At 45.1% G+C, this 16625-nt stretch overlaps 1 protein-coding gene across 1 annotated transcript in view; it reads left to right on the plus strand.

The window, feature by feature from the left end:
• The window catches only part of WDR93 (WD repeat domain 93), a 33637-nt gene that overhangs the window by 5560 nt on the left and 11452 nt on the right, over positions 1-16625 (plus strand). The window contains exons 3-12 of the mRNA XM_055002664.1: positions 125-320; positions 480-544; positions 2775-2853; positions 4801-4934; positions 7779-7835; positions 8752-8824; positions 11017-11200; positions 12323-12393; positions 12879-12965; positions 15557-15688. Coding sequence (XP_054858639.1) covers positions 125-320; positions 480-544; positions 2775-2853; positions 4801-4934; positions 7779-7835; positions 8752-8824; positions 11017-11200; positions 12323-12393; positions 12879-12965; positions 15557-15688 — 1078 coding nt within the window. The remainder of the gene's footprint in view (positions 1-124; positions 321-479; positions 545-2774; positions 2854-4800; positions 4935-7778; positions 7836-8751; positions 8825-11016; positions 11201-12322; positions 12394-12878; positions 12966-15556; positions 15689-16625) is intronic.

The following is a 16625-nucleotide window of genomic DNA, read 5'->3' on the forward strand; positions in this document are numbered from 1 at the left end:
ATCATTGTGCACAGCTGGAAAACTTCAGCAAGGAGCCTGAGGCGGGGGGGGGGGGTCGGGTCATGTCTGTTTGTCGAAATTGCTGAGATGGACATTGCTTTCTCTTAATTTTTGATCTTTCCAGGTGGTGGGAAGAGCAAACTGCCTGGCAGCCACCCGAGAATACATCTTCATTGGGCTCTCTACAGGACTTTCTGTCTTCGGCCTAGCCACTGGTGAGAAGCTCTGTGCTTGGGAGACAGCCAAACTTGAGATTTGCACCCTCCGTGCCTCAGATCTGGGTAATAACTCCCATGTCCTTGGCACAGTGGATGAGATGGGTAGGTGTCACTCTGACTGCTTCTTGGGTTTTAGATTAGCTTAGCATGTCCTGGAAGATTGCGTTCTCACCTCTTGTGAATAGTCATCTTGAAAAAAGAGCATATTGTGCCAACAGACATGATGGGAGAGACAGTCACTCCTCTGCTCTTCTGTTCCAGGTTTTGCTCGGCTCTTTTATTTTTCCAAGGACAACCTCCTGCATGTAAAAGCCATAAATGAAGTGGTGAGTGAGTGCTTGTTTTGGACAAACAGACCTCTGTTACAACTGCCTGATATCCAAACCTTGATTTTTCTCCTGGTCACCAACATTCATTTTGTTTTAACCCGTCTTCTTGTAATCTTAGGTTAAAAAAACACTTTCATTTATCCAGACATGTGATTACTCCATTTTTGTTCATCCCCTGGATGAACAGCTTTGACATAAAGCTGGAAAGCTAGTATAGTTTAAGAGCTAAGAGATTGAGGCAGGACCCTCAATGGTCCATCGGTCATTTAACTTACTGGGAATGTCCCCGGAGAGCCGCTGCCCTCTAACGGCTAGGAACAAGCTGAGCTAAGCTCCAACAACTCCATCAGAATTGCAGGAATTGCTTGGGTGATGGATCACATCCTTCACTGGTGACAAGGCTTGGTGTCAGCTCACCAGTCACCACCACCTCTTCCTGCATCACCATGGGTGCAATCCTAAGAACACTTTCCTGAGAGTAAGCCCCGCTGAATAAAATGGGACTTCCTTTTGATTTCTCCCTACAAGAAGCAATGAACGAGCCAGTATCCATCATCGTCTCTGCAGCATAGATTTATAACACTGCTGGAGTGGTTCGGCTTGCCTCCTGCACCATTTTGATTTCCCAGCCTGCTGTGAAATTGGTCTGCTTTAGCTTGCCTCGCACACAGTGTGTCAGGATAATGTGTCATAAAACTCACCTATTGTAAATGGCAGTTGTAAAGATCACTAGAGGATAATGTCGATGAAGCACTGTGAATGCTTGGAAGGGCTCTACAAGTGTAAAGTGTCAAGAATCCTAACCAGGCTTTCTTGAAAAAGAAATCCCACTGATTTCAGTGGAACTTACTTCTGAGCAAACACACTTCGGATCAAAGCTACTACACCTGAGGCGAAGTGTAAGCAATAAACACAGAGTACAAATCCTGTCCAACTTGAAGTGACTCACAAAAGTGAGCTGTGACTCACTGCCACAAATTTTGTTAGTCTTATAGGTGCTACTGGACTCTTGCACTTTTCTACTGTCCAACCTAAGTTCTTTATAGCTGCAGTAGGAGAGATTAGACCTGTTGCAGCTAAGCATGTGTTTAACTCTCCCATGGAGATCACTGCAACTTAAATGCCCTTCCATTTTTCCAGGCAAGTTTTTAATAGCCTTGCAGAACCACACTGTAAAAGTCTGGCTGATGTTCCTTCTGGTAACTGGCTGTTTATTACTTCCCAGACTTGCTTTTACCTTCCTTGCAGTTGTCACATGTTTTCGGTAATGTCCTTATAGAACTGTCCCAAATGATGATTTAAATTGAGCAGTATTTATTTAGGCTGTCTTTTAGGTTGTCCTGACCTGGATGGCCGAGGCTAGCTTGATCCGGGCAAGCTAAGCAGCCTGGGCCCTGCTTGGATAGGAGACCAGGAGACCACCCAGGCGGTCCAGGGTCGCCACGCAAAGTCAAGCAATGGCAAACCCCCTATCCAAAGCTACAAGGGCTAAATGGGAATGTGTTTGCTTTTACTGTATTGCTAAATATTTGTATAAACATTTGATTCGTTTTTTAAAAAATCAATTTTTTAAAAATATTTTTTTAAATTTAATAAATTTAATAAATAATTAAAATTTTAAATCATTTAAAAAAAATAAATTTAAAAACTCCCAGTCTGCCCTTGATTCCATTGGGGAGAAAGGTGGGGGGAGACTGTTGCCTGCTTGTGGTGGGGGGCTTCTCTGGGACTTCCAGGTGTCCCCTATTACAATACTGGACTAGGTGGGTCTTTGGTTTGATTCAGCGGGGCTTTTCTTAATAGGGTATTCTGTTTCCCCTCTCAAAGCATTCCTCCCAAGACCTCCTTGCCAAAATCTTTCCTTGCCATTTGGATCCCTCTCAAATGAGGAGTGCTCAGACACTGAAGGATTGCCTGGCGGCATCCGGAGGTCCCCCGACTCGCCATCCTTGGCCGATTCCAGACGGCCCCCTGCCTTGCGAAACGTCGCGCGTCGTCGCGCGTCGTCGCGCAGAAAACGCGAAATATCGCGTTTTCTCGCGCGAGTTTTGCGCGACGTCGCGCAAAACTCGCGCGAGAAAACGCGATATTTCGCGTTTTCTGCGCAACGACGCGCGACGACGCGCGACGTTTCGCGAGGCAGGGGGCCGTCTGGAATCGGCCCTTGTTCGGCAAGCTCAGCCTGCTCTCATAGTGACATGCATTTATTTTATTTTATTTTTGGCAGGAAGATCTCAGCAAGCGAAACGCATGCGTTGACCTGGAGCTGTCTCACGGGGGTGATTATGCGGGTTTCCTACTGCAAGGCAAGGCACAGAAGAAACTGCTGGTTCCTGCCAGGCATTGGCTTGGCTTGTTCAGACCTGTCCAGATTATTAGGGCAGCTTTCCTAAAAAAAAAAAACACAAGAACCCAAACCCCCTTGAGGTCTGACTTAGAAACCTCCCTTCTTACAGCAAGACACCTCAGCCCGTCTGTTTTGCTGACACGGCACTTGTCCTGCCAGCTCATGCTAATCTTCCAAACAAAAGAGAGCCAGCCTGGTGCGGTGGTTAGAGCGTGGGGCCCGTGTCTGAATCCCCTCTGTAGCTTGGCATCTCTCCGTTGAGCCTATGAATACAAGTGGAATATTATTATTAGACCGTTGTGTCATACCTACCGTGGATACATTCACAGTCTTTTGAATATTTACCTTACCTCATTGGATTAACTGTATCTACAACGGAATAAGGACTACTGTATTGCTATTTGATTAAGTGGAACGGTACCTTTAAATTATTTGGCCAGAAAGGTGGTGATATTGTCACCGTAGTGAATTTTTTATATGTACGATGAATTGCGTTGTAGAATTCTTGTTGGTAGTTTGAACATTACCAATTTGTATTGATACGTTTTCTTGTCACCTAGAGCACTTTGCACTTCACTGTATTTACATAATGAAAAAAATATTTTAAAAAATATACATAATTTTTTCATACATTTATTGAAATTAACTATTTATTGTAATGGAGTTTTTATAACATCATTGTATTTGTTACCCTGTTGGGTGTCCCCCCTTTTTTTCTGAGTTTGAATCCCCACCGTGCCATATAAGCTCCCTGGGTAACCCAGGGCCAGTCTTTCAACCTAATCTTCCTCATAGGGGAGCAAGATTCAAATCCAATAGCACCTTAAAAATCAACAAGAGTTTCAGGGTATCAGATTCAAAGTTCCTTTTGTCAAGTATCTCAAAAGCTTGTATACTGGAACTCTTGTTGGTCTTTAAGTTGATTTTGGACTTGAATCTTCCTCTTCTACGGTAGACCAGCATGGCTACCCACCGGAAACTACCTTACAGGGTTATTGCTGTGAGGATAAAAATAAAAGAGGGGAGAACAATGTTGGAAGTTGCTTTGGGTTCCCATTGGGAAGAATGCAGGGTATAAATATAAGAAGACTGGATTGCAGCTATGTGCAAAGAGCCTTTTCCACTCACGGGGCACGTCATCCAAGCTTCAAATAAGGTTTCTTCATCTAGAGGCTAGTCCCTTTTCCTCTTTGTTTATGCTCAGAATATTCGATTTCTGACACTCATAAAACACAAGTTGAAGAGCTGCACAAAATGCCTTTTATTATCAAAGTTGTTTCTTAACCACTCAGCTGACCCTAGAACTGGCGGAAGCCTGACATTCCTGCCAAACTGCCAGTGAAATCCTCAGCAGTTACACCCTTGTAAATCCGTTTGAAGCCAATGGGTTTAGATGGATGTAACTCTGCCTAGGATTGCACCATCACACATGCAAACTGAAATGTTAAAAATTAAAACGTGAGTGGTGAAGAATCAATCGTGCCGTGATGCTTATAGTGCCGTGGCAGATTTCCTGACTGCCTTGTGACAAGTCAAGCTGGTGGGAGAAATTTCAGGATTTGGAAAAATCTTGGAATGAATGTGGGATTCCAGTTGCACATTGGTAAGCCTTTTTCCTGGTAGCTGAACCTCTGGTTTCTCATGCTCCGAAGCTTGAGGGGTGCTTATTTATGGAAACAAATTCCCTGATATCCTGTAAGTACCCAGCCATGTTCTTTTGGCCAATGGCCACCAAGTGGGGGACCTGAATATGGCATTCTCTTTGATTCTGCTTTTTTCTGCTGGCATGTGAAACAGATAATAGCAAGCTGGCGCTTGCATTGTGGGACACGTAGCAAGAGAATCCCTCTCCAAGAGACCTTCTTCCCAGTTGCATAACACCCTTTCTTCTGGTTTCTCAACACAGGCAGCTCAGAGACTTGGCTGGAGATCTACCGGTTGCCCAAGGACTCCTGGCAGAAGGAGACAGAACATGTCCAAACAGTTCTGAATTCGACTCCAGCATTTTTCAAGGACAGGAGACTCAGCCCAGCAAACATAGTACAGTTTTTTTTTTGTTCTTGTGTCCTATTGATAGGCATTCTCCTCCAGTCTCTCCTCTGTCTGATTTCCTCTTGCACATACATTGTTGTTGCACAGGGCAGTCAGGAGACATTATGTTCTCAAAGGCTGCCTTAAATCACCTTGGGATACTACGAAGGCTCCCAGAAAGCTATTGTTTTTTTTCTCAGAGCAGGTTAGATTCTCAAGCCTGCTCCCAAAGTTTTGCATTCCTGGTGTTCTTTCCTGCAAACCCAGCCACCCGATCTGCGATGCGTAGCTCCAGCTTCCTTTCTTGGTGGTTCATCGTTACGCTTCTTGCACATCATTGCTCTACCGCTCTCCTTTTTAAAAGGTGGTCGTGAGACTTGATTGCTGGCCGGCAGAAGGAAGTTAGGCCTGAATAAAGTGGAAAATTTGAGACTGTTTCCTAACACAATCTTCAGACTTTTGAAGTGGGACCCATATCTACACTTACTCTATCTCAGGGGCCCCCAACCTTTTTGATCCTGCAGGCAGCTTTGGAATTCTGACATAGGGCGGGGGGCACAACCATAAAATGGTCGCCACAAGAGGCCACCACAAAATGTTGGGGGGTGAGGTTACGCATAACTCTAATGCTCTTCAGCATTTCAGAAAGAAGCTCTGCTTAACAGGATTCCTTTTAAAAAGAACATATGATTTAAAAGTCTTTTCTTGCTGGCGCACAGAATACCTGCAGTCACGCAGTGAAGATCCTTGTGCTATGGTAGCAGCTGCTGCTGAAGCATTTTTTAAAATCTGCATAGCGGAACATGCCTCCAATGGCTCATCAGAAGCCCTTCGAGCCCAAAGCCCCACCTCTCGCTGCCCGCTTCCTAAAAATACTTGATGGGCTCCAGGAAAGATGTTGGCAGGTGCCATGGTGCCCACGGGCATCATGTTGGGGACCCTGCTGTCACAAGCATTGCAAGCCAGGACTTGGGACAGGCCCAGCTGGAGACAGCACAGGTCCAGGAGGCAGTGGGTGTTGACCTGGTTGCCTCCTGCACTCTGCCAGCCAGTAATGAGCTGAGCCCCTGCAGTGCTGGCAGCATTGCAAGTTGTGGCTTGGCCTGGACGGTGGTGTGGCTCTGCGTGGTAAGGCCTTGGCTGTCATCTCCCACAGTGTGCAGGAACAAACTAAGCCCCCTGGGAACAAGTAAGGGAAAGGTGGAGGAGGGGATGCAGTAGCCTCACCCCTCCTTCTCCTTCGCCTGCCCCTGGAACAAGGGCAGCCAAACACCTCTTCTCCCAGGTCATGACGTGCCTGCAAGGAAGTCACAGCCCAGTTTTGAGTCATGACCGGCAGTTTGTGACCTGCTGCCACGTCCGACTCCCATGTGTGGCAGAATACAGCCTCGCTGCAGCTGTGATGCTGCTGTTCTTCCAAGCATGATAGAGTGGTTCCTGTTACAGAGGCTTGAGAGAGGCCAATGCAACGGACCCGCCAAGCCTAGCCCTCCAATTGTGACTTCCAGGAGCTGGACAAACTCCATGTTTTTGCTGTTCCGGGCAAGAAGGAAAAATGGAATGTTCCTGGAGCCCTTGGAGGCACACCACAAACAGCGAGCGGATCACCAGCTACACTGCGTGACTTAAGACATTCTCAGTAGAGGCGGCAATGCCTTTTGGGGAGCCAGCATGGTGTAGTGCTTAGAGTGTCAGCCTGGGATCTGGGAGACCCCTGTTCAAATCTCCATTCTGCCAGGGAAACTTGTTGGGTGGCCTTGGGCCAGTCAGCCTAACCTACCTCACAAAGTTGTTGCTGGGAGGATAAAACGGAAGAGGGAAGAATGTTGTTGTAAGTCACTTTGACACCCTCAGTGGGGAGAAAAGCAGGGGATAAATATAATACAAATGTTTTAGTGGACAAGATTAGTCTTTCAAGTGCATTGGTCTGTCTGTCGGTTTTACATTTTTTTACTGCTCTGCCTCGAAGGAGTTCAGAGTGATGCTCTAGGGCAGTGGTCCTCAACCTTTTTGGTGCGGTGACCCAGAAGTCCAAATTTACTTGGTGTGGTGACTCACTGAAAAAAAAAAGCATGCACAAATCAACAAAAATGCAAAAGCTCTTTCACGGGCTTCATGACCCACTTTTGGGTTGGATCCTGCAGGTCGGGAAATGCTAATCTATCGTACACTCCCAGGCCAGCTGGGCCATTCCGTTATCCTTCACGTGCTGCGAATGCAAAAGTAAACACTCTCTTCAGTGGTGATGAGCAAGAGCTTTTTCAGGGAAGGTGGTTCTCCCTGTTTAGACACCTGGGTTTCTCAGGAGGGGGCGGAAAGCCACTGCGCTAAATTGAAGAGCTCTGCAACGCTTGTGTGTCAGTGTTGGTGTAGGAACAAAAGGGCAAATCGCTCCTGTATGGGTTTTTCAAGAGAGCTCTCTTTACATGCACAGGTGTGCATATTCCTTTTTTTTCCCTTGCAAGGAAGTTCAGTGAAGTCACTGAGACAATTATCCCCGAGTTCTTCTTGCTCGTAATCCTCCTTTCTGTGAAAGTCAGGCACCTCCCAAGTATGAGTAGCTGAGTCGCACTCTGAAGATGTTAACAAAAATGGTTCCAGAATAGAGCTGTGTATTCCTCTTGAATAAGGAATCTGTATCTGGTCTCTATGTGCTTTCCTCCTATCCTGTTGAAAACAGGAATTAAACTGTTTGGAAAGATTTAGAGTCTTAGATGGTCACTGGGTACTCTGGGTCCACTTTGTATGTAGCTGAGATTGTAATTTGTGGATACTACAATACAGTACAATAGTTTGCGGACACTACAATAAATAAATAAATATGAATTTATTTGCCTTTCCTGATTTTCTTAGCAAAAGAATGTGGATTTCCGGAGCATGGATACCTTGGGAGAAAGTGCAGAAGAACAGGTAATTGCATCCAAATTTTAACGGCTTCTAGCCTCAGCAAACTTCAGAGCCTCAATCAGCAGTTAGTTTTCCCAGAGGGCAATTTGAGAAGGAACCGAGGCAGAATAAGTCAAGGCCCAATTCACGTTTCCCCAAGCGCCTTTCTACAATTTAGTTTTCTTTTTGATGTTTGCTTAGCAACTTTAGGATGGAGGTATCACTCATCATCCTTTATTGGCCCACATCGAGTATCCAGTTCCTGGTTCAGAGTCAGGCCCCTAAACCTTTATTAGCTGTTGTGTCCTGTGATTTGGAACTGGAGATGAATTTCTGAGGATGTCAGGCACCTGCATAGTTTTGGCTGTACATTCAGTGAGCTGCAGCACTGAGGAAGTCCTTTGGTCTTAGAATCATCTGATAGAGTTGGCCAGTCTTAAACAAGACAGGAAATAATCTAGGCAAGCAGGGGTAGATCATCTGCTTTGCAAAGCGAAGGTCCCATATTCAATCCCTGGCCCCTCCTATGAAGGGTTTAATGTTAGCTGCTGTTTGAAAAGGACCCTTCTCTTCCTGAGACTTTTTGACTGCTACTGCCTGTCCCCCCAAAAACCCCACCCTCTTGACATTAGATGGAGTAATGATCTAACTCAGTATAAGGCAGCTTCATCTATGGCTGATTCCGCACACGTTGGATAATGCACTTTAAATGCACTTCATCAATAGTTTGAGGTAGATTTTTTGTTCCGCACACGAAAAAATCCATTCCAAATGATCTATAAAGAGGATTGAAACTGCATTATCCAACGTGTGCGGAATCACTATGTTACATACAGCTTTCTTGGCTTTGGAAATCCTGGTGGGTTGTACAGAGTAGCAGTGATCAAACAAAAGGACCCTGGAAATGGTAATTGCACAGAGATTTTCTGCTGTGTTGCAGCTTCTAACCCGAGATTGTAAGATGAGTCCCCCTGCTCTGTTGATGAAGGTCAGATCTCCCAAGCCACTTGCAGGTTAGTACTCGTTTTACCCTCTTCTGTTCCCCAATATTTCCATTTCAGTAACGATGGTTGGGTCAGGTGGAATTTGTCCACATGGTTATCATTTTTGGTGTTAATTTGTTTCAGTATGTGAATCTAACCACTGTAGATGATTGTACCAACCTCCCTAAGCATCTTGTTCCTTTGCAGTTGATTATGTAAGATTCCACACACACCCCATGTATATGTGAATCTGCTGAATGAGCATGTCATTCATGCATCCGATAGAGTGGGTTCATGAAAGCTTTTGCAATGGAAAATCCATTAGTCTTTAAGGTGCTGTTTTCCTTTTTGTCCATAGAGGGTTTTTTCCCCATCACATAGTCAGCCAGTGGGTATTGTGGCTAATTCTGAGTGGTTAGAAGGAAATACCAGGACACTTGAGAAACATTGGGAAAAAATAGTTTCTGATGGGTGGCTGTGCCAGTCTGTGATAGAAGAGCAAGATCTGAGTCCAGTAACACCTTAAAGATCAACAGGGTTTCCAGAGAATAAGCTGGTTCCCTGATGGAGCTTAGACTTTCAAAAGTTTATACCCTGGAAATCTTACTAGGGAAAAATGCATTGTATTTCTAGTGCAGGGGTCCCCAACCTTGCTGAGCTTGCAAGCACTTCTGGGATTTTGAGAAAGGGTAGTAGGCACCACCACAGATCTCTCATGTGCTCTGAAAGCCGAGTGTATCAGAATTGTTTGAACAGTGCAAGGAAGCCTTTCAGTGTTACCAAGGTAGAGTTTTATAACCAAGCCCTGTTTTGCCTCTGTGATTCCGTACCAACTCCAGGATTCTGAAGGCCCTGCATGTTGGTGGAAGTGAACAAGTAGAAAGAATCCTCTTGGGCTGCCCCAGTCTTCTCAGTTTCCCTCTGCGCACCGAGAACAGCAGCCCAGCGGTGGGTTCTTTGCCAGCCTTGAAGTCTCAGCAAATGTACCCCCTTCCTGCCCTCTGGAGCCAGCCCTGCTCCGATGCATCTCTCCAAAATAAGTCCTAGATTTGCTTTTTTCCTGTGTTATGTGCTGTCAAGCCTCCGACCGATGGCGATCCTATGAATGGGAGACCTTCAGAACATTAAAGGACTTGCTCAGATCCTGCAGACAGGAGGACGTGGCTTCTTTTATTGAGTCCAGCCATCTCGTTTTAGGCCTTCCTTTTTTCCTACTGCCTTCCACTTTTCCTAGCATTATTGACTTTTCCAGAGAATCTTGTCTTCTCATGATGTGACCAAAGTACAATAGCCTCAGTTTTGTCATTTTAGCCTCTAGAGAGAATTCAGGCTTGATATGATCTAGAACCTACTTATTTGTCTTTTTGGCCACCCATGGTATCCGCAAAACTCTCCTCCAGCACCACGTTTCAAATGAATCAATTTTCTTCCTGCCAGCTTTGTTCACCATCCAACTTTCACATCCATACATAGTAATGGGGAATACCATCGTTTGGATTGATCTTGGTTCCCAGAGAGACATCTTTATCTTGATGGATCTGTTCTAGCTCCCTCACAGCTGCTCTTCTGAGTCTCAGTCTTCTTCTGATCTCTTCATTGCAGTCTCCCTTTTGGTTGATGATTGAGCCAAAGAATAGAAAATCGTTAACAATTTTCCTCATTGTGAACTTTAAAATTGTGTCATTCCTCAGTGGTCATTACTTTTGTCTTCTTGATATTCCGCTGTAATCTTGCTTTGGCGCTTTCTCCTTTAACCTTCCTCAGTCGTCGTTTCAAGTCTTCACTATTTTCTGCCAGTACCGTGGTGTCATCTGAATATCTCAAATTGTTAATGCCCCTTCCACCAATTTTCACTCCACCTCCCCAAACTGCAAGCAGCGTAGGTACTCTCAGCAGGAAAGAAAATAGAAGTACATTTGAAAAGAGTTCAGATTCTACACAGCTTAAATGGGCTTTTTAAAAACCCAGCGCCTTCCATGATAATTGCAGTGCAGTAGCCGTGTTCGCCTCTTATAGCAAAATAACAGAGAAGTCCAGTGGCACCTTGAAGACCCGCAACATTTATTTCAGCATGAACTTTTGGTGAGTCAGAGCATGCATCTGAAGAATGACGTCTGACTCACAAAAGCTCACGCTGAAATAAACGTCGGTGTTTAAGGTGCCACTGGACTTTTAAAAAATGACTGTTATTTTAACACAGCCTTGCATGTGTTCAAACTCAGGCAGTGCGTTTAAGAATCCGTACGAAGCTTTAATGAAGAGCGATGACGGCACCGTGGTTGGCTTGGGACAGAACCACATGATAAGAGATTGCCACTGGGAACGGCAGGAAGCAGTTTTTAACAGCGTGTTCCGACAGTATCTAGTGTTAGAGAATGAGCTTGAGAGCAAGGAGGAGAAACTCAGGTGAGGAGGGTGTGTGTGTGTGTTCTTTTTTCAGGCGTTTTCTTCCAGCTTTAATCCATTTAGTACTCAAGAGAGCAAAGTGGCAAGGCCCTTTTCCTGAGTTGTTCTCTGCTTCTGAATTAAAATTGACAAGGTCTCTCCCCCTCCGCCCCCATGCCCGCAAGGTCATGCCATCGCACAGTTGTTCTTTGAGCAATTCCTGTACCAATGGATTTGTCTTGCTTCTGCAAACCTCCTGTGCATTTAATTAATTTAAAATATTTTTGAGTGGCTTTCTCCCTTTAAAAAACGTGCCTAGTGGAGAGCGGTTGGGTTCACAACAATCTCTAAAAAAAATAGACCAGCTTTAAAAATGCATGCCTATAAAAAAGGTGTAAACCAGCATAAATGATCAGTGAACAGCAATAGGTAGTATGGTGGCTGAATATACCTTCTTCAGGTAATGCTTCAACTGTAGGAGAGCCAGTGTGGTGTAGTGGTTAGAGTGTCAGGCTGGGAACTGAGAGCCAGGCTTGAATTCCCACTCTGCCATGGAATAGCTGGGTGACTTAGGACCAGTCACATATTCTCAACCTCTCCTACCTTGCAGGGTTGTTGTGAAGATAAAAAGTCGGGAAAATGATATACATCACCCTGAATTCCTTGGACGAAGGATGGGAATTAAATAAAGTTCTAAATAAATAAAACAGCACTTTAGTCCATAGAAGCAGAACAGGGGAGTAAAACAGACAGGCCAAGGAATAAATATGTGTGTCACTGTTTTTAGAAATGTATGTTATTATTGATGTTTATATTGCTGCTAAATTTTATTCTGTCTTATTGTACATTTTAAAAGGCTGTGATCCACTCTGAGCCCGCTTGTGAGGAGAGCGGAATACAAATGAAATGAAATAAATAAAAATAATAAAACAATCATAAAATAGCAGTAGTTTAAATTATAAATGCCAGGTGAGCCATTAACAGGGAGCAGATTCTATACTGAGGGTGCCATCACCGAGAAGGCTCTGTCCCTGCTCATCCACTCCCCTCACCTCTGAAAACTGGAGCATGTTAATGAGCAGAACCTCTTATGGGCAGGCTCATTTCTGTTTTACTCAATGATGATTTCTCTCCCTGTTTTAGCCAGGCCATGTTTCATTTTCACGGTTCTGGCCGTACCTTGCCCGTTGGAATGGAGAGCAAAACAGAGCCAGGTAATTTCAGACTCTGGGGTGGGGACACCTGCTGGGGATCTAACTTCTGCAGGCTTCTGATTTGGACTGCGAAAAACTGCAAAGCAGAATAAAGGCAGGGTGGGTGTTAAGACCTGGATTGTAAGCTGCCTTTCAGAAGAAGGGAGGGATATTTTTTGCTGATTCCTGTCTCACTGCACCCCCATTTGACTCCACTGACTCTCAAGGGGATGTTCACAGGAGGCATAGATATCTGCGGCAGGGAAGAGAAGGGAAGACAGTTACCGTATGTGCAATCCAGGTGGTGTTTGTACTACATAGTATCCATGGCTAAGTCTGTGCCTGGGATATGACCATTGTGACTGAGAGACTGACACCGTCTTGATTATTTTTTCCTCTTCTCTGGTTTTGCTTTGCTTGCTTTTGTGATAGGGAGGCGGATGGTGGGACTGTATGTCTTTCCTACTAGCCTGCCTTTAGTTCCTTTTTCTTCTCCCCCTTCCCAGACACTCCTGTTGCACTCAGCGTTCACTGGAACACAAGCCACAATCTCTGCTTCTACCTCCTCAGTCGTCCTCCAAAGGAGAAAGTGGGTAAGGCAAGCATTTATTGTTTGAGGTGTCCACAGTCTCATTCCAGAAGGACTCTTGGAGCGTGTTTGTTCAACAGAATTCCACTGGTTCACACTCCTGGATACCCAGCGGCCATCACTCATTTGGGTTTGCAGCACACTGTGCAAATAGAGAAGAGATTGTTCGGGGATCAGGATTAAGGCAGGGAGCCATTCAGCAGTTTCAGCTGAGTTTCCACTCTGTTTGTTATCTGCTCTCTGAACCGGATGGGCATGTGCCCCAGTGCTTTGCTCAGCAAAGTTAGATACCTTCCTCCAACCTCCGATTTAAGCGGCTGTTCCTCTGGCAGAAAAGTTGAAGGAAGGCTCCATAGGCAAGAGGAAAACTTCCTGCTTTGTTGAGCAAAGTGGCAGGATATAGGCCAGGGTACTACAGCAAGGAGCTGTGCTTTTTTAGGAACAGAAATACATTTTTGCATATTGGAGTCTGGGTAGTATTATCTATAACTACATGTATTCTAGATACCACGTGTCAACTTACGTGCTTTCAAAGCTATTTACTATCTATGGGTTGGATCCAGGCTTAACTGTCCAGTGGAAGAATGGAACGTTTTTGCCTCTCACCACAGCCCAGGGATCTCCATGAAATGCTGCTCTAAGAGAGGAAGGGGGACATGGAGGACCAAGATGAATGGGTGTGTGTGTGTCCTGCAACAGGAAGGGGGAATTGATGGAAGTTGCCAATTTAGTTTGCAAGAAAAGTAACAATAGAACACTGAAACAACACAAAACAACCAGCATTTAGAGCAACCAAGAACACGAAAGCAGTATCGGACCAAGGCATCAGCAGAGAAGGGCAATTAAAAAGTCTTCAGCTGGTTCTTAAAAGTTAGGAACCAGGTGCAGAGCTGCCAAGAGTCACCATGGGTTCCTGGATGAAGAATCCATCTGCACCCCCGCCCCCCAGTACGACCCTGATTCAAACCAAATACCATCACAAAACAAATCACTTGGCCTCCTGATGCTGCTCATTTGATAAGATACAGTAAAGGAAAAGGGAGTGGATTTTTAAAGAATAGATTTTACTTAACTTGTGATTTATGGTGTACAGATTGCAATCACATATGAAAAACAAACAAGCAGAATCAGAAAGGCTCCCCAGCCAAGAGACCTAGGGAACTGAAGTACAGTATAAACTAAATATAGATGAGATAGATATTATCTAGAAATAAGCCCCATTGAATGAAGTGAGACATCAGTCTCAAACAATGCTCAATGGAAAAACACTTTAAAACTTTTCAACTCATACCTTCTCTTGCAACAACATAAAATTGCTTCAGGGGGAAAGAAAATTGGTGAAAGCCAACCATATCCTCCATGGAGAGGAGGCACATTCTCTGAGTCTCCCCCCGCCCCTTTCCCCTGAGATCGTTCCCACAGCGGCCATTTTCTCCGAAGTCATGAAAAAACAAAACCCTTCCCTCAAGTCATAGTTGGCTTATGGTGACCCCTGGTGGTGTTTTCATGGCAAGAGACTAAGAGAGGTGGTTTGAAGGCCTTAATTTTTTTAACTGGCACTACAATGTTTTATGGATATAACGTTATAACGTCTGTCTGTCTGTCTGTCTGTCTGTCTGTCTGTCTGTCTGTCTGTCTGTCTGTCTGTCTGTCTATCTATCTATCTATCTATCTATCTAAGATTCTCTGAATTCCCAGCACGAAAGATGTGAGGAAACGCAGCAGGCTCTTAAGAACACAAGTCTTGCTGGATGAGACCAGTGGTCCATCTAGTCCAGCATCGATGTATCGTCGAAAGCTTTCACGGCCAGAGAACGATGGTTGTTGTGGATTTTCCGGGCTGTATAGCCGTGGACTTGGCATTGCAGTTCCTGACGTTTCGCCAGCAGCTGTGGCTGGCATCTTCAGAGGTGTAGCACCAAAAGACAGAGATCTCTCAGTGTCATGGTGTGGAAAAGATGTTGGCAGGTAATTTATATCTACTCAGGTAGGTGGGGTTGGGCTGAGTCATCCTGTAAGAGTTTTGGTGCTTTTGGTGCTACACCTCTGAAGATGCCAGTCACAGCTGCTGGCGAAACGTCAGGAACTACAATGCCAAGACCATGGCTATACAGCCCAGAAAATCCACAACCAGAGCTCAGCATCCTCTTCCACTCAGCAGCCATCCAGTTGCCATGGCCTTTCCCTGAGGTTGCCTCCCAGCACTTGAATTCAGAGGTTTGCTGCTTCTAAATATGGAGGTTCCATTTGGTCACCAAGGCTAGTAATAGCTGATGGACCGATATTCCATGCATCTGCCTAGCCCTCTTTTCTGTGCTTATGGCCATCACTACACCCACTGGCAGAAAATTCCCCGGTTTAATTGTTGAGTAAAGAAGTTTTTCCTTTTGTCTATCTGGTACCTGTTGCCCATCAACTTTACTGGGCTCCCCTTATTTCTTGTATTATGGGAGAAAGAGAAAACGCTCCCATTGGTCAATTTCTCCACCCCATTATAACCCTTGATTGTGTGGCCCCTTAGCCATCTTTTTTTTCTAAGCCAAAAAGTCCCATACTCTAGGTGCTCCAACCCTTTAACCATCTTCTGCTCTCTAGACTCCGATCTGAAACCTGACGTCGTTTGGCCGTGTGCTGCTCCAATTGTGTTGTCGGCTGTCACCCCTTGCTCTTCTTATCTGGCATTTGCTTGTGAAGATGGGGTCATTACTGTTTGGGACAAGACTATAGGTGAGCTTATGTTTTATTACCAGCTTTCATGAGGTTCGCAAGGGGGCATTCCCTCATAGGAACATGGGAATAACCCAGCCGTGTCAGACCAATGATGCATTCTTCTATGAAGCCGCATCTGCACTACAGAATGAGGGGGTACATTGGATGGTACTGCTTCGAACTGATCGTGGGAAATGCCCTCAAGTCATTGCTGACATGGCAGCCCCCAGCTGGGGGGACTAACAGAGGTGGTTTGCCATTTCCTGCCTCTGCAAACCCTGGTCTTCTTTGGAGGTCTCCTATCTAATTACTAAGGCCGACCCTGCTTAGCTTCTGAGATCTGCTATGATCAGGTTTGCTTGGGCTATCCAGGGCAGGGCAGTTCTTCAGACTACAGGTGGGGAATCACACTTTTGAAGGCTTCCCTATGTGAAAAAACAGGCAAGGCTGGAATCTTTCTCCCCGATGCACTAGGAGTTGCTTTCTTTTTAAAAACTTGCAGGCAACTTTTTACGTGGAGACACTTACAAAATGATGTCCCGTCAGTCATGACTGAATAGCAACAATTAAGCAGGAATCCAGCGGCATCTTCAAGACTAACAAGATCTTATTCCAGCATGAACTGGAATCCACTTCTGCAGTTGCTGTCTGAACTTAGCATCTGTAGAAGTGTGTTCTGTGACAGAAATTGAGGTCCACACATGCTTATGTTAGAATTATGGTGCTGCTAGACTCCTTTTAATAATTGATCTTCCTGCTCTGTGCCGTAACGTATATGCTACCGGGTAGCAGATGAACATCTGGCAAGAATTGCAGAGGCGGTTCGCTTTATATGATTGTACCTGTTCATTGCTTTTGCCTGTAGCAGACATTGACGCTGGTTGACTGTCTCTCAATCCAAACTGTAAATTGGGGATGCTAAGAGAGTCAGCCGTTTTGACAAAGGTGGGGACAT

This window comes from Eublepharis macularius, chromosome 18 (genome assembly GCF_028583425.1).
Source record: "Eublepharis macularius isolate TG4126 chromosome 18, MPM_Emac_v1.0, whole genome shotgun sequence".
Lineage (NCBI taxonomy): Eukaryota > Metazoa > Chordata > Lepidosauria > Squamata > Eublepharidae > Eublepharis > Eublepharis macularius.